The sequence below is a fragment of the Osmerus eperlanus genome, chromosome 6 (assembly GCF_963692335.1).
Source record: "Osmerus eperlanus chromosome 6, fOsmEpe2.1, whole genome shotgun sequence".
NCBI lineage: Eukaryota > Metazoa > Chordata > Actinopteri > Osmeriformes > Osmeridae > Osmerus > Osmerus eperlanus.
This window is the reverse complement of record NC_085023.1, coordinates 9819024-9839460: the sequence shown is the minus strand read 5'-3', so window position 1 is coordinate 9839460 and position 20437 is coordinate 9819024. Positions and strand designations below refer to the sequence as shown.

The 20437-nt window shown below is 44.3% G+C and overlaps 1 protein-coding gene across 4 annotated transcripts; it reads left to right on the top strand.

The window, feature by feature from the left end:
• The first annotated feature begins 160 nt into the window (after positions 1-160).
• On the top strand, positions 161-19154 carry LOC134022108 (semaphorin-4G-like). Of its 4 annotated transcripts, none has more exons than XM_062463355.1 (17): positions 161-285; positions 3391-3488; positions 3585-3722; positions 7464-7612; positions 8491-8553; positions 8802-8900; positions 9286-9379; positions 9454-9567; positions 9754-9908; positions 10527-10702; positions 11314-11452; positions 12295-12517; positions 12609-12724; positions 12817-12971; positions 13552-13613; positions 14640-16583; positions 18332-19154. In XM_062463355.1, the coding sequence occupies exons 2-16, from the start codon at positions 3413-3415 to the stop codon at positions 15635-15637; spliced, it is 2757 nt and encodes a 918-aa protein (XP_062319339.1). In that variant the 5' UTR covers positions 161-285; positions 3391-3412; the 3' UTR covers positions 15638-16583; positions 18332-19154. The 4 variants fall into 4 exon arrangements, with proteins under 4 accessions (XP_062319339.1, XP_062319341.1, XP_062319338.1 ...); XM_062463354.1 differs by having other exon boundaries at positions 168-285; positions 3388-3488; XM_062463357.1 differs by having other exon boundaries at positions 3391-3722.
• The last annotated feature ends 1283 nt before the right edge of the window (positions 19155-20437 follow it).

Below are 20437 nucleotides of genomic sequence, written 5' to 3'. Positions count from 1 at the left end.
TTATGGTCAAGAACGAAACACAACTTTTCAGAGACAAACGTTTGACAGAATTTGGTTATATTGTGAAATGTTGATTACTATTGATTAAAATGAATATCATCCCGCTGGGAGGCACATACTGTTAGGTGAATATTCATGAGAGGGCGTGTCCACCTGTGACGGAAAGAGCAGGATTGCAGAACAGCAGAAGCAATACTTCTCTCTTGACAGTAAGAAACGACTGTACTTCACCACAGGGTGAAAGTCCACTCACCGGGAGCTCAGTGCACTGGGACTTTCAAAACCGTAAGACATTTTCTGATTTTCCAATATATTTTCAGGAAAAGACACCGGACTTTAGGTACTGCGGATGTTAGTAGCCTATGATTCATTTTTTGAAGGGTTGGCTACCTGCTGTTGTAGCCCACATATTGTAGACTCCGGTAGATGTGGCTATAGAAAGACAATGGGCAGGTGACGGAGGGACATTCGTTAATGACCAAAAGTGAGGTTGACAGAAACGTTGTTTAGGCTGCTGTTAAGTATGTTTATGTCAAGTAATTTCAAGTTTTCAGATGCCGGTGAGCGGTATGTTCTTGTTCAAGGGTTAGGGTAGAACTACGAGAGTCTAACAGTTGCTGTTAGAGGCAAAAGGTTTTAATATTTGTGAGGCTATTGTATAGGCCCAAAGCTATCAAAATAATTATTTATTACAAAATCGTAATTGACTGTATATTCAAATCTTCAATTCCTCACACGCCACCAACATCTGGAGTCATCATCAGTATTGTGTGCCAGGATGGAAATGGAAATGAGATAAAATAACATTTGGTTTAAGCTCTAATTTTATTGTTTGACAGATGAACTATGTTGAATTAAAAAGTCGTACGTAGCAAATGAACACTAGTATTGTATGTGCAGTGCTGTCATCAGATCACCTGATCTACAACACTGGTGAGTAGAGAGGAGAGGGCAAAGGTACAATGCTAGGTTTTCCACCAACTCTTATGGATTGATGTCAGATCCTTTATTAGTCTTTAAAGGAAGGAAGAGGTTTAATCAGGAAAGCCATGTAATGTCTGATCTTGATGAGCTTTGTACTCTCAAGCATCTGGCCAGAGTTGTCTGTGATGAACTTCTTTGACTTTGTAAAGAAAAATGACTAATTTCAAACAGAGTTAATTGCACACCAATAATTTCTGACATTCCTATCGTCTCTCTCAACTGTCTGCTGTGTCTTTCGATCATTCATTCATGCTTTTTGTCACATCTGGACACACATAACTCAGTTGTGATGCTGAGACTATGACACTGGTATAATGCAGTGGATTTGCATGAGACAGACAGAGATTGAGAGATTGTTCACTTAACATTCAGCAGTTTGTTCTCGTTTGTCACTGACAAAATACAGTAGACAGAAGACATCCCTTGCCCTTTATAAACAAGTGCAATGGGATCCACTAGTCACGTGCAATGGTATTTACTGCCATCCTTTCTAGTGCCACACTCAATGTGTACTCTGGTCTCTAAAACAGATGTGCGCACACACACACACTGAAATTGACTGTTTATGTGTTTGTACCGTTCATCAAATAGAAATAAGTGAGTTGTCAGAGCCAGGGCCCTCCAAGTATTGAGATATCTTGTCCTGTCCCACCAGTGGGCTATCTTAGCCTGGGTTTTCCGACAGGTACCTCCCTGAGCCGACTGATAAAGATCTCCTAACCACTGGTGCAGCTTGGGGAAGACCCTGCGCTTTCTCATTTCATTTCCTTTATAACAAATGTTCATTTATTCAGGCAATTTCAATTAAGATTTTTCTTTTCTTTGTAATGGCATGATCATTGAGAACGTCTTAGAAGACCCAAGATCATTAGGCTGGGTAATGGGAACATTGGCTTCCATGTATGCAGCTGTGGTTCTTGCATCCCTGATCTATGTTGTTTATGTGTATGTCTGCACCTGTGCGCTCCTCTGGTGGGAGCCCTGGGCTGCTATAGGGGTTAAGACAACAGCCGAGGAAACTGTTGTCATGGTGCCGGCACTGTAGAGCTGTTTAGATTCTGTCGTGAGGTTCAACAGACCTCTGTCCATGCATACAGCTGTGTGTAAGTGTGTGACTGTGCATGTGTGCGTGTGTGTGAATATGCTTGTTAATGTGTGTATGTTTGTGGTCCAGAACAAGAACAAGGGTCTTTTTTCTGCAATGTTGAGCGGGAGGCAGACTCCTTTCTTGGAGAGTTTGTTTTATGGAAAGATAGAGGGAGTGTGTGTGTGTTTACATCAAGAATTGGAAGAGCATTCTGAGGCAGTAGACATTGTGTAGTAGAGAAAGAGGGAGAAAGGGAGTAAGAAAAAATGGATAGATATCAGTTCCTTGTCTCTAAATCAAACGAGACAATTATGGGATTCTCCTCACAATGTGACTGGCAATGTATTCCTAGTGCTTCTGTTGTGCCTTGTGCGCAGGGATTCTCTATCTTCCTGCTACAATGACTGTTATTCCTCTTTTTTTGATTCTCTCTCTTCTCTTACCTTCATCCAGCATAGTATGTCACTATACCCTATGTTGTTTCTCCCTGTGGAATTTATTGCTCTCAGGTGTGTTAGCGCTGTGCTCAGTTTTGTTTGCATAAGTTTCATTTTGAGTTCTGAGGTCTTCATGGTCATTGTGAGCAGTGTTATCTTGTTTTATTGACAGATATTTTACTGTGTTTATACGCCCATCACAGACTGGGCAGTTATTATAGAGAGAGGGAAAGGAGGGAGAGAAAAGGGAGAGCAAGATAGTGACTGAGCAGAGAAAGAGAGTGAGTTAGGAAAGAGGGGAAGGCAAGACAAAGGGAGGGAGAGGATAGAGCAAGAAAAAAGAGAAGGCAATAATTTGTATTCAGCCAGGCGGTGTCAGATGCGGCTTGTTCTAGAGTCCAGTTACAACTTCCAGAGAACGCCTTCCATATCTTCTTCTTCTTTTTCTCCATTCCTTCACTCCCCCATCTGTAAATCTCATCTTCAGAACCCTGTCAAATGCCACTCTGTTCAAGGATCAATACATTTTCTCAATTCAGTGTGATACAGACAGTGTGATAACAGCATCTTGACAGATGTTGTATACCAGAGGTGTATCTCTATCCATAAACGGTATACTGTGTATAATGTTTTCCCCTATTCTAGTGTGTCATTCCAAAACCCTTTCACATGGTTGTATTAGCTGCTGACGCTCAAGGCCAGACAGAACTGACAGAGCTGACAGAGCTGACATTGTTCTTTGTTTGTTTTGTATTTAGAGGTTATCCTAGCAAATGTTATGCTGTTGTCTTCATGACTGGGTTTGTTGTCATTTTTCTTCTCTGTCTTTGGTCAATGTAGGGCTAACGTTGTTTGTCTATTCTTGTGCTTTCTCTCCAGAAGGAATCCGCCCCCACCTAAGAGAATGAAGAGAAGAGCCTGCCTACCCGTGTGTGTGTGTGTGTGTGTGAGTGTGGCTGATTCTTGTGGGTGTTTGCTTGGTGAGACTTTGTAAGTGATTACGTGTGAGGATATACATGTGTATATATTAAGTTGATTGAGTGAGTGTGCGTGTGTGTGTTTTGAGGCACCCTCAGGCCTGACAGTCAAGATGAGTGTGACTCACTGGTCCCTGGTTGTGCTGTTGAGCTGCTGTGTGTGTGCAGGGGGGGGCTACCCCTTCAGCCCCCCCCTGGACCTGGACATCAGCCCCCGGATCACAGTGCCCATCAGTGGTGAGTACACACCTCCCAGTCTCTTTGGCTCATCTGTAGACCGGCATCAATGTGGGATGGCAATTAGACTTGACAGTAATGCTGTACCTGAAGTTGCCCCAAGCCATGGGCTATGGAACAAAAAATAATACGTAGCTTTAAGGTAGTGTACTATTGTAGAATTATAAAATATCTACAGCGAGAGCCGCTGACAGGGTTGGTACTGTCAAAGGGAGGTGGCAACCATGATGGTTACCATGGCAACTATCTGGTTGTGTGGTAGTATGGGAATTTTTAGTTGGACAGACTGTACTGTATGAAAAGGGTTATCTTTCTCTCTCTTTCAATCTCTCTCTCTTTATCTGTGCATTTCACTCTCAGTGTATTTATCAAAAGTGTATGCCAGGTACATACCTGATTTCACAATCTGGGTTACTCCTTATTGTTGGTGTTTTGTGTGCATTTGTCTTCTTCCTTCACTTTCTCTTTCCCTCTCCTGTCTTTTCCCAGTCCTTGTCTTTGTTATTCTACCTTTCTCAGCAGAGTTCCCTCAATCTGCAAACTTTAGACTAATCTCTTGAATGGGAGTGTCTCCTAGCAACCTAAGGCAGTTGACTAAACGAGTATTGTTTGTTGTAATGTTCATGCAAACAAACTCACCTGCTAATAATCTGCTGAAACTCCTCTATACTCTACGATCTGACATACTCTACATCCCAGTCTCTTCACACAGATCAGACTGCAGGTTTACTGTCTGGGAAGATTTAGGGATGTGAACCAGTGAAACCCTTCAGGGGAGGTGGGGTGTTCATGGGGATTTAAGGAAGAGAACTGAAAAAAGGAGAACACGCAGTGAGAAGGGAGGGATAAACGAACCCTCACTTGCATGATTTCTCTTTACTGCTACGTATGCCTGTGGTCCGCATTATCACATTTACATGTATTCATTTAGCAAACGCTTTTATCCAAAGCGACTTCCAAGTGAGAGCTTTACAAAAGTGCATAGGTCAATGATCATAAACAACGAGATAGCCCCATAAACATTGCGGGTAACCAAAACATGAAGCATACATTGTGAAAAGCAAATGAGTGCCAATCGGAAGAAACATCGCTTTGGATAAAAGCGTCTGCTAAATGAATAAATGTAAACATAAGAGCATGTAGTTAAACAAATTACATTTTAAACATGAACCTCAAAAGTGCGAGAGTGTACCTGTAGGAAAGCAAGCAACAATAATATAATTTACAGGGAGAACAAGTAGTTAAATCAGTTAAAAACTAACCAACAAGTGCAACAAGTCACTCATTAAGTGTTCCTGGAGGAAATAACCTAACATCAGTCATTGGTCTCTGACCTAAGTGAACCTCTGAGCATTATATCTAATCAATAAGTCAATGAAGTTCTGACATCCAGTTGTACAAATAGTAGAAATATGAACTTAATTGTTCATAACATTGTCCTGACAGCACAGTTGAAGATGATAGGTAAAATTAGATAAATAATAATACAAATAACTTAAGATAGAATAAAATAAATTATAGATAGGAAATGTGAGGGGGGAACGGGGGCATTTGTTCATTAGCCTGAAAGCTTGGCCGAAGAAGCTGTCTCGGTGCCTGATGGTCTAGGCTTTGATTCTGTGGTACCGTCTGCCTGATGGTAGCAGGTGGAATAGTCCGTTGTTAGGATGGGATCGTCAAATGTTGATCCTTTATTCTCTCCTTGATCCAAAGTCCAGAAGAATAGGAAGCTCACCTCCCTTCAGGACTGGATGAACTCCCTGTTCTCATATTTCGGACTTAGTAATACCCTCAGGTACTGGGCTGACCGCACTACCTAGTTCATGGTGTTTTGAGACCTCTGGGTTTTTTGTAGAGTATCTATTCTTATGTGTATCACTCTCAGTGCTACACCCTCGGGGAACACGTGGATTGTCGCTGCTCAGGTTGTCTCCTCTTACAAGGGGCATAGCTCCAGTTGCCCCGAGCACATGAGGCTGTGGCCTCTGTCATTGCACACTAGGGCGGAGTGAGATAAAGGCGGGAAGGATTGAAAAATATGCTCTTCGGACGCATGTTGTTGTAGAATAGTTGAACAATGCTATGGTATGTATACTGTAACTGTTCAACTATGATGGTCTAGACAGGAATGTCTACACATTTGTACACGTCACATTAGACATCTGCTAACTTAATAAATGTAATATCAATTAAAATGTTTGAACTTTGCTTTTTTGTTTTGCTAAATTTGACTAGTTTAGCTTCAGCAAATTTAGGGCCCGGGCTTGGTTCAGTTCATGCATGTATGTGGATGTGTGCATGTTTGCATCTAACCAGGACCTGAAACTCTTGTCTACAATGGAGCCTGTCCTTTCTCTCCTTATGCCCCAGAGGCGTAACATAATTGGTGTGAGTCCACTTGGGTGTGTGCTCCTCATTGTCTTTCTTCTGCGAGTTACGTATACAAAGAGACTCCTGGAGCATAGGTGTTGTGGGAGAAGGTTCTGTCCAAGGTCTGGGTTGCTTACGTCATTGTTACGTTAGTCCCGTGGTAGTTGTTTGAGCTAAAGAGCTGCTGGTTGTCTCAGCTGTGCTGGTAGAGGCTCTCAGTGTTGATGTTAAGCTGCCCTGCAGTTGTATCTGTTTGAGTCAGAGTACTTGAAATGTCACTCCAGCTTGTGTCATGTTTGCATTATGCTGGGTCTTGGTTCAGTATATGTTTAGATGTCTTTCTTTAAACCCTGTCTCAGGAGTTTCTTAAGGAGTTTTTCCTTGTGATATTGAACCATAGTAAAGGGTTGTTAAGTGTGAGAGTAGACCATCAGTAAATTGCCTTGTTATCTTACTGTAGTATTTTTGTGTGTATTCAGGAGCAAGTCAGAGAGTTCCTCTCTATGGGCAAAATTATGTCCCGGTTCTTGTGTAACACAACTCCTGGCCAGTTCCTGCCATTTTATATTTTTCATGCCACCTATGGTACGTTTTTGTAGTTATGCAAAGATTGCCATGGAGTAGGTTTCACAGAGGTACTAGACGTTCCTCTATCCCTCCAAACTCCTGGAGGTCCTGGATTTTCATTGTTCAGGTTTTCTTGAGAATAAAGATGCTTTGACAGCCAGGGATCCTTGAACTTGGTTCTAGATGTAGCAATCCTTGATATTAATCATATATTTTCTTATCTCTACATAGGTGAATTTCCATCTCAGCCTCGTGAATTTAGGTTGTCTTACTGTAATCTCTGCATAGTTAATAACTTCTTTTCACACAACCCCATTTTCTACCGTAGAGCACCCGATTGGTTAAAGGCACCAGCCACTTAATCAATTATGCAGTTATTCCACCTACATAGTGGAGCCGGTCTCTCCAACTTCTGAATTAATTGTGTGAGTGAGATAACAAACTCTTGAATTTTGCAAGAGTTAAACAATAGCAGTAGACTATACACCAGTTCCTTAGCTAGTACCCTGGAGCTTTAGCTGGTACCCCGAAGTCTTTGCTTTCCTTGTTCTTGGCCAATGTGTCATATTTACTATCTTTCTGTTTATCTGCATGTGTGCCAATTACAACCAATGTCACACGGCTGACTTAGAATCGGACTTATGTGTGTGTGTGTGTGTGTCTAAGGGAGAGATGTGGGTTAATTTATACTGTTACTGCTATCTTAAACATGTACAAACTCGCACACTCATGCAGTGAGAGCATAGAGAGGATGATCTGTGATAGCGAAGTGTAAAACACCACTTTGTCCTCTCCTCTTCTCAGGTCTACAGGGATGCAGGCGTTTCCAGTGGTCTACAGTCAATTACAGTACTCTGCTATTGGAAGAAGACAGGGGTCTTCTGTATGTGGGGGCCCGGGGGGCCGTGTTCGCCCTCAACGCCACCGACATCTCAGCCAACACAGCTCGAATTGTGAGTATGTGTGTGTGTGTACTTGTCTGTGTGTGTGATAGAGAGATACAGTATGTAGTGAAGGATGTGTCATGTAATTATTCATATTACTAAGCAATTCACCCATTTATTATCATTACATAATTACCAAGGTGGATTTTAAAGCTAACAATATTGATTACCCTGATTTCGACCAGAGATTTTGATTTTGATTAGTTATTGTAATTAGAGGAGCCCATGTTTGTCTGATCAAGATAAGACAACACAACAACTGGTTTCACTGGGTTTTAGTACAGTAACAAACTAATAGAAAGAGAACCAGGAATAAACATGAAATACAGATTAGTTTAAGAAATAATAATTGTCTAAAGAATGGAAAAAATATAACGATAAATAATCAGAGATATGAGTGAAACATTTACATTTAGTCATTTAGCAGACGCTCTTATCCAGAGTGACTTACAGTAAGTACAGGGACATTCCCCCTGAGACAAGTAGGGTGAAGTGCCCAAGGACACAACGTCATTTTGCACAGCCGGGAATTGAACCAGCAACCTTCGGATTACTAGCCCAATTCCTTAACCGTCAGCCACCTGACTCCCAGGTGGCTGACGGTAGAACTGTTAGAACAAACTGTTAGAACTGCACTTCTGGTCCTTAATTATTGGAAAAGGCCTAGAAACCCCATGCCCTGTTTTACCTGATAAGCTGTTGTACCTGATACCTGGATACACCCTGCCATAAAATCCTATTGTATTGTACTGTTCAGCAACATAGATATATAATGCTAGAACACTCAAGTGTAATATGTTGTCTTGGAAAAAAAAACATACAGGGGAAGTATGACTTTGTAAAGTAATGTTAATAACTGAGCTCTTGTGTGTTGTCTGGTCTGTCAGATTGAATGGGAGGCTTCATCTGAGCAGATGCAGCAATGTTTGACCAAGGGGAAAGACAACAAGGTAGGTCAGGGTGTTTTTACTCGACTCATCCTGACAGTAAAAGCACTAATGTTAATTTTTTTTTTCCTTTTCCCTCTCTGTACATTAAGTACAATGTATGTGTATCTATCTGTACTGTGGTACATTTCACCCTTCCCCTCACTTTCTTCTATATTTCCCTTGCCTCCTTCTACGCTCCCTCTTTCATCTTGCAATGTCTCATTCCCTCTCTCTGAACATGTCTGATGTTTGCTCTCTCTCTCTAACAGACGGAGTGTTATAATCATATTCGCCTTCTCCAGAGGTTCAACTCCACTCATCTCTACATGTGTGGGACCCACGCCTTCAGCCCCCTGTGTGCATACATCGTAAGACCGTCCATAATTTATGTTATTTATTAATTTAACCTTTCAGGCCATATATATATATTCCTAACAAGTTCTTTTTTTCAATATGTCCTCATTATCATACTTCACATGCAACAGAATACTACATCAATTACTCTAATTTATGATTCAATCACAATGGGATTGTATTTGAGCTATTTCTGTATGACTTTGATTCGTCAATTACTACAAAATAAAATTAGTAGTAAACATTCAGTTGGATTAAAAAAATTGTCTGCACCGGTTTCTTTGCTTAAAAAATAACAATACTATAAAAACTGAATGTTTTTAGCATAACTGACAAACCTTTTTGCCAGATCATATGGCGCCTAAGCTCTGGAACAAGTCCTCACCTCTCTCTCTTTAGGATGACGACAATTTCCAGATGTCATCGTTGTTGGAGGAGGGCAGAGAGAAGTGTCCCTACGACCCTGCTACAGGCTACACCAGCCTCATTATTGGTACCAAACACACTTTCAAACGTCTGCGATTTCTTGAGATGAATAACTGGATGAACTAATTGTTTGTCTTTTAGACCAGCAGGTGTACACGGCCTCGCAGTATGAGTTCCGGAGTTTTCCAGACATCCGCCGTAACTCCCCTTCCCCTACTGTGAGGACGGAGGAGGCTCCCACTCGCTGGCTACACGGTAAGCTTAGGATGTTAGAGTACACTTACTAACCAGCTTGTTTCTGGCTACGATAGATAGATACATAGATACATAGATGGATGGAAAGAAAGAATATAATTTGCTAACACAGGATAGTCCATATATCTTGGGGTCCTTAAACAGTAGCAACTGTTCTGAGGATATAGTCTCATTCTTGCTTTTCAGAGGCTGACTTTGTGGGCTCAGCCTTTGTGAGAGAGAGCGAGGGCAGTGCCACCGGAGACGATGATAAAATCTACTTCTTCTTCACTGAGAACAGCCAGGAGCAGATGCCAACGTACAGCAACAACAAGGTGGCCCGCGTGGCCCGTGTGTGTAAGGTGAGGTGTGGGGGGCAGGGATCTGCAATGTTTGGGGTTGGGTGGCAGTGTAGTTGGTCGGTTATCGCCTGTTATCATTTATATTCTTCTCAGGGAACTTGCCAAACACCCAATCGTGTCTGAAAGAGACCATTTGAAATGAATGAACTGAATTAAACATCAGATCATGAGAGTGTGGTGTATTAGAAAAACAAGTTGGATGGCCTCAATTACCACTGCTTTCAAAATATGTGATCAGTAATAACCTTGAGACTAGCTGCTACTCTGCTCCAGTTGAAAGAAAGGTGTGTTTTGATGTCCTTTGGCTTTGCCTATGGGTGTGTTTGTGTGTTTGCGCGTACGTTCAATGTAGTTCCACTTCCTAACCCACGAGTCCTTGAACCAGGTGGTACGCACAACAGGTACACACACTTGACTGCTGAGAACACTCAACATGCACTGTGTACCTCTCCTCTCTCAACATCACTCTTAATGGGATTTGACAGAACCAAGCTGTTGCTAGGCATCACACAAACACTCACATTTACACACTCTGTCCCTGAACTCTCTCTCTCTCTCTCTCTCTCTCTCTCTCTCTCTCTCTCTCTCTCTCTCTCTCTCTCTCTCTCTCTCTCTCAGGGGGATAAGGGGGGTCTTCTGACTCTGCAGAAGAGATGGACGTCCTTCTTAAAGGCCAGGCTTGTGTGTTCTTTGCCAGAATACGAATTCCACTTCAACATTCTGAGGAGTGTGTTCGCACTGCACGGACACAGTCCCCAGGACACACTGTTCTACGGCATATTTGGCCTGGAGTGGTGAGGGGTGTTTACATTCGATGTGGAGACTGGGGGGAGGGGGTTGCTTGCCACTAACAACAGACCAGAGACCTCACTCTCAACTGAGTTCTTTAATAGCTCAGCTGTGATCTCCCGGTCGCTCTCCTTTTCACTTCTTTTTCTCTCTGTTCCCTCAAGGGGCCCCCATCATCCTCTAGTTTAAACATTTGCCGCCTCTCTCCCTCTCCCACTCAGAGGTTCTCTTCTTCTTTTTTACGCCCACTCTGTTTTTTGTACCCTCTCCATTCCATCTCCTATCTTCTGCGCTTTTCAGAAATGATGTATAACTTCTCTTGATTAGCTTTGTAGATTTCTCTGCCACCCCCACCCCTACCACCTTTTTTTTTTTCTTTCTTTCTTTTTCAGTTTTTCTTTCTTTCCACCAGGTTAGTCTGTGATCTATTTCCCCGCTGTCTCTATGGCAACACTGCAGGTTTACTGCCGTTATTGTGCCTGGCCGACGCTCTGGCCTTTTTCACTGCGCGTGCTCGTGTGTATGTGCGTGAGAGCATGTTGAGCTACACTATGCTTGTTCGCTGGTAACCACTTAGGTCTTTGTTGCTGTGTCCTTGCGTTTTGTGTGCGTGTAGGAAAAACGTAAAGGCGTCGGCTGTGTGTCGCTTCTCTTTAGCCGAGGTCCAGGAAGCCTTCCAGGGGCCCTACATGGAGCACCAGAACTTCAAATGGAGCGAGTACTCAGGGAAGGTCCCAGAACCACGTCCTGGAGCAGTGAGACACACACGGACACCACAAACACAGACACCACACACACACACATCTCTAGAGCTATTCCCTCTGAAGTCAGGACAACCAGTAAGCTCTTCGTAATGGGGTGCATCTGAGCTCCCTAATCTTCCCGTCCAGTCCCCACCCCTACACACACACTGTCAGATGGCCGCAGCTAAGAACAGATAACCGAAGAAGCACGGATGGAGAGAGGGAGAAAGAGAGTGATAGAGGGACAGAGATAAGGAGTTGGAGTGGTAGCACTATAGGAACAGAACTGGCTTAAGTCATTGAAACCCATTTCCATGGCGATTAACGCCCCACAGAATAAGGTAGTGGAGAGCTATTAGACAACCCGGAGCCGTGACATCATTAGCGGGAGGAGTCTTGATCGACTGTGGCTCTGACACTTAAAAAGGCTTAATTTGAACTTTCTGCTTGACTGTGAAATGAAATAGAGAATTGGCTTTGGAGTCTTAGTCTGGCAGCCTGAAAGCTTCTTAGCCGAGTTGAGTAAAGTCATCCAAAAGAGGACAAAGTCAGAGAACTTGTTCCCTTAGTCAGGTGTAGAGAGCTAAGCCTCTTACATGTCAGCACACTAGTACACTATTTCTCTTAATGCATGGCAGAGGGATAGTATCCCTCCTCCAAGCCAAACGCATCCCTCCATCCCTGTTGTCCATCTCTCCTTCCTTCTCTCTGTCCGCCACCCGTAGCCAAGAGACAAGAGTTTTCCTCGCCTCTTCCCTCCCTCCCTCCCGCACTCCCTCCCTCCCGCACTCCCTCCCGCACTTGCTCACTTCTCCTCTTTTGCTCTTTCTCCATCCCTCGCTCTTTCTCGCCAGTGTATAACGAACCAGCTTCGAGCCAGAGGCATCAACTCCTCCAACGCTCTGCCGGATGATGTGCTGAACTTTGTGAGGAGGCACCCTCTCATGGCCCAGCAGGTCCGGCCCGCGGACAGGCGTCCCCTGCTGTTCAGAAAGACCACAGACTACACCAAGGTGGCTGCCCACAGTGTTGAGGCCTTGGATGGGGAGGTGTATCCCATGCTCTTCATGGGGACAGGTGTGTGTGCGCGTGTGTGTCCGGTTGCAATTGTGTCGGAGCGTGTGTGTTCTGTCAGCAACACTAGCATCACGTTTCGTTTGTCTCATAGACGACGGCTGGCTGCACAAGGCAGTGGAGGTCAAAGGTCATCTCCACATCATAGAGGAACTGCAGCTGTTTGAAGAACCGCAGCCTGTCGACAGCCTCGTCATCTCTTCCACACAGGTACAATAGCACACACCTCTGGCGTCTGACTATTCAAGTGTATTTAAACAGGAAGGATCGCACACTCACAGTTCCTATCACCTCCCCTCCAGATGAGTGTGTATGCCGGAGGCTCCTCTGGGGTGGTGCAGCTGCCCCTCTCCTCCTGCCTCAGGTACACCTCCTGCTATGACTGTGTCTTCGCCAGGGACCCGCTCTGTGCCTGGGATGGGGAGGAGTGTGTGGACACACAAACACACAATGAGAGGTTAGCGTGTGTGCATATATGTGTATGTGGAGAGAGAGAGGAAGAGTGAGAAACATAGAGATACAATGAAATATGGTAAAAGATAAAGAGAGAGAGAGAATGGAATAGAGAGGGGATAGAGAATTAAACTGCAATTTAGAATTAAACAAAGAAAGAGACAGACAGAGAAATAGCAAGTGAGAGACTGATTGGACGTTTGCTGGTTCCCTTGTGTCTGTTTGATTTAATTTAGCCATCTACTCTGTGTATCTCCATCTCTCTTTCTTTTGTCTATCTCGGCATTCAGAACAGATGCAAAATCAATCAGAGCTGAAAATGTTTGGTTTTTGACTGCGACTGAACATTACATGAATGTCTTTCCTTTTAAGCTTTGCTTTATATGTATAGCTGGTGGTTGAAGGGTAGTTTTAGCGGTTTACAATGTTGGGGGTGGACAATAATTTTTCCAAGTGCTAAGGTGATACTGTTGCAGAGGGTGGTGGAAATAAATGTGTGGATCCTGTACATCTAGACCTACTGTAGTCCAACTGTACAACTGCTATAGATCTAGAATGGATTGTTTATATGCTTCCCCCTGCAGGGTTGATCTGGTCCAGGACATCCAGTATGGGAACAAGGGCTGTGAGAACAGCACAGGAGATGGTATGATTCTCACTCCCTCATGTTCTCCCCTCTTTCATCTGCCTCCATACAGCTCTCCGATCTGTCTCCATCCTTTCTGTCTTTTCAACTGCTTTCTCTCTATTCTTCTATATTGTCTCTGTTGTCCTTCTCTATTCTTTACTTTTTATTTGTTTATTTCTAGTGTCCTTCCTGCCTTCTTACCTTCCTTCTATCCTTGCTTCCCTCCTTCCTCTATCCTTAAATGTATGTTTTGTTCTTTACTGTTTAGATTTTAGGGTTGGGGTTCTTTTTATCTTTTTATATTTAGATTTTAGTCAACTTGCCAATTGTAGTTGTCAAGTGTCGTTGTTATGAACTTAGATCTTCCAGTTGTACATGTACTTTTACCTTTAAAGATGAGTCTAAATGTTTTTTTATTTCCCTTTATTGTTTGTGCTCACCAATACGTTATTTTATCTTAATGTCAATGCTTCTCACTTCCCGACTGACTTTCTCCCCGTCTATTTTTGTCTTTGTTTCTCTCTCTCTATCCCTCTCTCTCTGTGTCTCTTTCTCACTCTGTATCTCAGTGTTATAAGATTCTTTGGGGTTTAAAACAGGATTTACTGAGCGATGAAAGGAGAACTAAAGATAGAGAATGTGCACATTATTTATAGAGTATGTCTCAACATCATGACATGGTTTGAGGGAAATATTAAAAAGCTGATTATGCGTACTGTTTCTGCCGCACGACCATTTCTGTAGCTCTTATCACATTTAGCAAATCTCTCCTGAGACACCTATTTTATATTCTATAAAAAGCACCTATATTGACACCACACACTATTTCAATCTCAAACTCACAATTTATGATCCCTCAGGTCTTTATAAGATTATTATTCCCATTCAGCACAGTCATCTTGGTTGTCCATCGATCACTTTTGATTAGACAGTGCAAATTTGTAATCCAAAGAACTTCAACACACGTTTCCCAGGTTTAAGATGCTGTAAAAAAAAAAAAATTGCGAATTGTTGTCTCAATTAATCTGGGTTGTCTTTTTGCAGACCTGGTCATGCACCGCCATCGCTCCGTGATGGTGGGAGACGACGTGCTGCTCCAGTGTGAGTTTAGCTCCAACCTGGCAACCCCAGTTTGGACCCTGGAGGGTCAGGAGCTACAGGGCTACGGTCTGGACTCAGGCTTCAGGACCGGCACCGACGGCCTGCTCATCATCGAGGCCCGGGCCAAACAGACAGGACTCTACACCTGCCACTCCCTCGAGAACGGCGTCCGCGTCGCCGTGGTCACCTACAACGTAACCGTGCGCTCAGACCTGCCCCCCCCTCCGCCCGTCGTCCTGACCGTGGACGAGGATGGCACCTCCACCACTCCCCCTCTACCCATCCAGCTTGCCTCTACAGAGAGGCCCCTGCCACCACCCCCAGCCCCCCTGCCCCCCCGCTCAGAGCTGCTCTCCCCCAGGAACATGGAAGCTATGTACCTGTCCCTGATCACCATCCTGGGGGGGCTGTGTCTGGTTCTCACTGTGGTTCTGCTCTATGTGGGTTTCTGCCTCCGGGCGGGACGCAGGGGGAAATACTCCCTACGGGCCGCTTCCGCCGCTTACCCAGACAGGAAGAGACACAACAGGAACAGGAAACATCAGCGCAGCTCTTCCCAACTGGAGCTCAAGACCATCTCCAGCCACTGCAACGGCAACGGCACCTGCAATGGCGCCGCCAAGCAATCGAACGGAGGGTTCCTCCAGATAGTCCCAGGGGAGGGGCATTCGTCACCCAATAAGGATCCTCCTCCGCCGGCCCCGCCCCTGCCCCCGCCGCCACAGCTGTCCACCCCAGGGTGCGATTTCCCGGCCGGTCTGTCGGCCACGCTGCCCAGCGTCCTTCGGAGAATGAACGGGAACAGCTACGTGCTCCTGAGGCAGAGTGACGCGGACGCCACCTCCTGTCACTTCTACTCCTTTACAGAGGAGCTCAACCACATCCTGGAGAAGAGGAAACACACTCAGCTGCTGCCCACGCCGGACGAGAGCTCCGTGTAGGGGAGGAGAGGACGCTCTCCTGGTGCTAGCGTGCCCTGGTGACTGGAGGACTGAACTGACTCCAACTGCTGCTGAAGTGCCTATTTTGAAGCCCATACTTTATATCCATTCCATTCTGCCATCAGTGCAGATTGCCTTCACAGAGAGGACATTTGTCCTGTTGATATTTTTGACTTTGAAATGTGGACACTTACTAACACCTCACAAACACAAGAAGAGTCCCATTCACACTGTACATGACCTTCCCTGTAGACACAGTGTCCTATCACAGTTCCCCGTCCCACTTTTAAAGCCTGATGAAGGTGGCTCACAAAAGATAAGCTTGCCAATAAGAGACTGTGGAAATCTACCTCAGTTCAACAGAACTCCAGGCAAGCAGTGTCAATAAGGCTCAGTCCGGGTCAATACTCTACTAGAGAACACCCTGGAGAAGGGACCTTTGGGGGTCAATATGTCTATCCTGGGCAGAATGACGCACATGTACCTTAACACTGACCATGGGAACCAAACTTTAGGAATGGAATGTTATGTCCATGAGAACAAAACTGATCTACATGATTTTTAACAAACTTCATACAGAACATTTTTTATACTGAGGTGCCACAAACTACTTGTTGATATAACTAACTTCAGTAACAGCCAAAATATGTACATAGATATTAACAGGCCACTCTCAAACCAGGACACAGCTAAAGGAACCATGTGATATTTTATTTTTATTTTGTAAAGAACATTTACAGTATTAACAGTCTTGGTGCACTTTAAAAGCTGGTTGTGAAACCCTTGTTACAGAGTGTTTCCCTACAATATTCGGGGATGCACCAACAGACACTTCAAGCGCAAGAGGGATTCTGATGGACTGAACATCACAAGCACAGTCAAGAGCCAACAACGCAAGAACCAGGTGTAGGGCACAATCTAAGCTGCTGCTAAGGAACATCATGAGGTAAGCAGTGTTGACTCCCCGGAAGCACGTTGTTCCTCACAGGCAAGCTGCCAGCCAAGCACTTAGATTAAAAGTCTCAGAATCCACCCTTGGCCCACACGTGTATTTCAATGAACAAACATAAAAAACAATCCCAACTCAGTTAAAACATCACACTGTATTCATTCAGCCATATCCTGTTATTTGACACCAGTGAAGATATGTCAGCTCTCTAATGAACCTTTTGATGAGCCACTGCTACAGCAGCCCTACACGGCCACAGTCATCACAGACAGACAATTTAGAAGGAACTTTCTTAGTCATACTCTCACAGTTGAGGTTTAAGGTTTGGGTAAAGGTCTGGGCTAGGTTAGATACCAGTTTGTAGTAGTGCTATGTTGTGCGTCTGTCCTCTCCAGAGTAGTTAGGGAGGGATGAGGAGGGCCACAGTGTTATAACCAATCATTTCACCCAATAGTGGGTGTGTTTCTTTCTAGAGAATAGAGATTGTCACGTTCAGTGAAGCAGGCAGTGACAACATGATTGGTACAGGCAGATGATGAGATGGGACGACAACACCACAGCACGTTACACATGTAGCGAGGCTGATACACACCTCTGCAAGGTGTGAGTCAGATGGCTGAGCGGTCAGGGAGTCGGGCTATTAATCAGAAGGTTGTACTTTCTGCAAGTCGCTCTGGATAAAAGCGTCTGCTAAATGACTAAATGTGTGAGGCTGATACACCTCAGGTGTCCCCAGCCTCGCTGTTCTCCCTGTCTTGTCCCTCCTGTACTTGAATTCTAAAAGAAAAAGATGTACATTCTCATCTTTCGCTGGGGTTCTCACAATTTTCAACATCTCCTTTTCCTTTTTTTCCTTGACTTTTCTTCTCCAAACGCATCCCCCTCTCTTTGCTTCTCCAGAAGCTAGTCCAGAGAGAGTTCTCTCTCCTCTCTTAGTTATGCTAATCATGTCCGGCCACACAAGGTGCCTCTTCTTGCTATCCCTACTGGGAGAAAGAGATGTGCTAGAGAGAGCGTTGACCGGTATCTCTCAATAAGATGGCCTCCAGAGATGGTGTTATTTTGGTATTCCATTACACCCTGGAAAAGGAGAGTGACTCTCGCATGCTGGACCAACTCGAAAACACACGTTTGCAAACATACTTGTCGGCACAGCCGTTGAAACACACACACCGATTTGTTCCCTGCTGCGCACGTGCACAATCACACATACACAAACTGTTGATTGAATCAAACAAGCCGGGACAAGCATATGGTGTTTTGATAGATTTGTGTTTACTGCTGTGATCCTGCAACACTGGGTGGTTGGGAGCCAAACTCCGCAGGGTGATGGCATTGATCTCAGAGATGAAAGCAGAAGAAGCTGACCGACTATCAGAGAGAGTAGCATTCATTAGGCTTTCGTCCACTCGGCCTATCAACACACACTCTGGTGGAGAGATTTAGGAAGGGATGACAGTTGTATTTACACAGTTAACGCTGTGTATTCCTGTGTGGATGCTTGAGCACATAGCTCAGTGGGACAGGTCTGATGCTAACTATAGCTCATTCATCTCGTTGCACGCGTTATTTTTCATGTCCTCAACAGACATCAAAACAAGAACAGGAAGGGAAGCAGAATACAGATGCCTTTTTTAATTTGGGCGTACTTGTTGTCTCTCTGTCTGTATTTCTCTCTCCGCTGTTGCTCTCTCCCCACTTCCTCTCTCCACCTCGCCATCTCTTCATTTCTCTCCCTCCAACAGGCCTGAGAAGTGTTGCTGGTCAAACGGGATCTCTCTCTATCTCTGTCTCCCTGCATCTATCGTTTCCTGTGAGATTAGCTGACCGGCGGGGGGAGGACTGGCTAGAGAAGACTTGAGCAGCTTCTCATAACCATCGCTGGACAGCAGGATCATCCTGAGCACAGCATCTTTTGTTCAGGGGAGAGGGGGAAATCATTCCCAATGTTGCTGTTGTTTTTGATAGGACAGCAGGGCATTGTGGGTATTTATATGCATGCTTCTCTGTAGGGTTACCAGCAATCCCCCCCCCCTCCCCCTCTAATCAGTACGGCTGATTAGGTGTCACATCTCCACCCCTTTTCTCTTGGTCAACACAATATTAAAACCACTAATGATGATGACCCACTGACTTATGTATTCCTTGAAGGAGAGGGAAAAAAGTATTTATTTTGCCATTTTGTACTTTGTTGTTTTGGAAAGCCACTTGTGTGGCCCTCTGGTGTGTGTATGTCTCTGTCTGTTAGTGTTGCACTAGTCTGATACACTGTAGAGGCATGATAGACTACAGCATGCGTAGAGAAAGGTTTCTCACCACTCATTTACCATGTTTGATTTAGATTTGATTTGTCTTAATTTGTTCAAATTAGCTTTCCCATCGCGGCTCGCTTAGTAACATCCCCGACTGTTTATGCACGACATTATATTGAACTTGATGAATACATTATACTGCCAATGAACTCAATGTCCTCTAGTTATCTTAAGGCTTTCAGCTGCTCACTTATTGTATATGTGGGTCATTCACATTTCACACTTAGAAATTTGAATTAAACTTTGATTCAGCCTCTTTGCCTTAGTCTCTTTCAGTAACTGGGTTTATGTTTGTGACATCAGTGACTACAAGTAGATAGAAGTACAGAAGACACTGTCAAAGAAATGGAACGTTCAGTTCACTACACAGCTGGGTACTAGGCATTATGCGAAGGACGCCGTTTGCTAGTATATTGGAATCAGGCCCAGGTCCCTGGAATGCAGCAATGGTGTTTGACAGCTCTGTAAAGGCAGTACCTCAGAAGTTGCTTGTAACATTTAGGAAAGAAGGACAGGCCAGTCAGACAAGCATGTCAGTCGTTATCTAGAAGTTAAATAATGTTTCATGTGAAATCGAAGACAGAGATGACCGTCTGATGTAATGACAACAAGAACAACTTGATCTGCATGCTACGTGGTTTCCTAGAAGAAGAAAAAAACAGCTGTTGTGCACTCACAGACTCAGACAACACAGTGCTGTGTCTTCACAGTGTTGGACCTTGGAATCTCAAGAGACCTTGGGTGCCTTTAGTTGCATAACATCATCTGTACACCATATTTAGTGGATCAACAGCCGGCCATGTGGAGGAGCGTGGACACTCAGCCTCACTGGAGGCCGCATAGACACTGGGTCAGAGAGACAGGAGCCATGGTCTCTCGGTGGGGCTTTGGTGTCCAACAGCAGCTCATAGAGGGACAGGGACTCCTAAGGGAACACATAGGGAGGGAAAGTTAAAGTGTGTGGGGATATCTGACTCATATACCAGGGTTTCTAACCTTCCCAGAGCACAGTGATGAGATGAGAAGTGGATGAGCCCCTGAGGAGACATTTGTATAATCTGTTCTTCCTCTCATGTCCTTCCAGCATCCACCTTATGAATTATTCCTCTGTTCTCACTTGACCAAGCCTGTTGCTGGAGCAATGAAGGGTTTTTGTAAATACATGTACACAGAAACACACACAAATAAACATGCATTCATTACTTATGCACAGTCACACTTGCAGCTGGTCTCCCCACAGCTATTCACATAGAGGGGGTTACTGTCAGGGTGACAATGACTCGTGAGCTGAGACAAAACAGACAAATCCAAATACTTTGGTCCAATATTCTGTCAACACAAACTTGAGTATGATCGATGTCTTTTAAAAGTTCATCTAACAACGTGTGTTTGTCATGCACAGCTTGTCATCTAAACTGCTTTGGGAGTAACAATGTTGTGTATCCCATTACTACGTGACTGCCAATTTGTCAAAGGTGGAGAGATGGCATTGACATGATGAGAAATAACGATCCATTGGCCACACATACACTCACACAT

Bases quoted from the DNA above. Each gene is read 5' to 3' on its own strand.
- LOC134022108 (XM_062463355.1), top strand. From the start codon at position 3,413: ATGAAGAGAAGAGCCTGCCTACCCGTGTGTGTGTGTGTGTGTGTGAGT. The intron at 7,613-8,490 runs GTGAGTATGTGT...CTGGTCTGTCAG, and splicing joins CAGCCAACACAGCTCGAATT to ATTGAATGGGAGGCTTCATC. The intron at 11,453-12,294 runs GTGAGACACACA...CTTTCTCGCCAG, and splicing joins CAGAACCACGTCCTGGAGCA to TGTATAACGAACCAGCTTCG.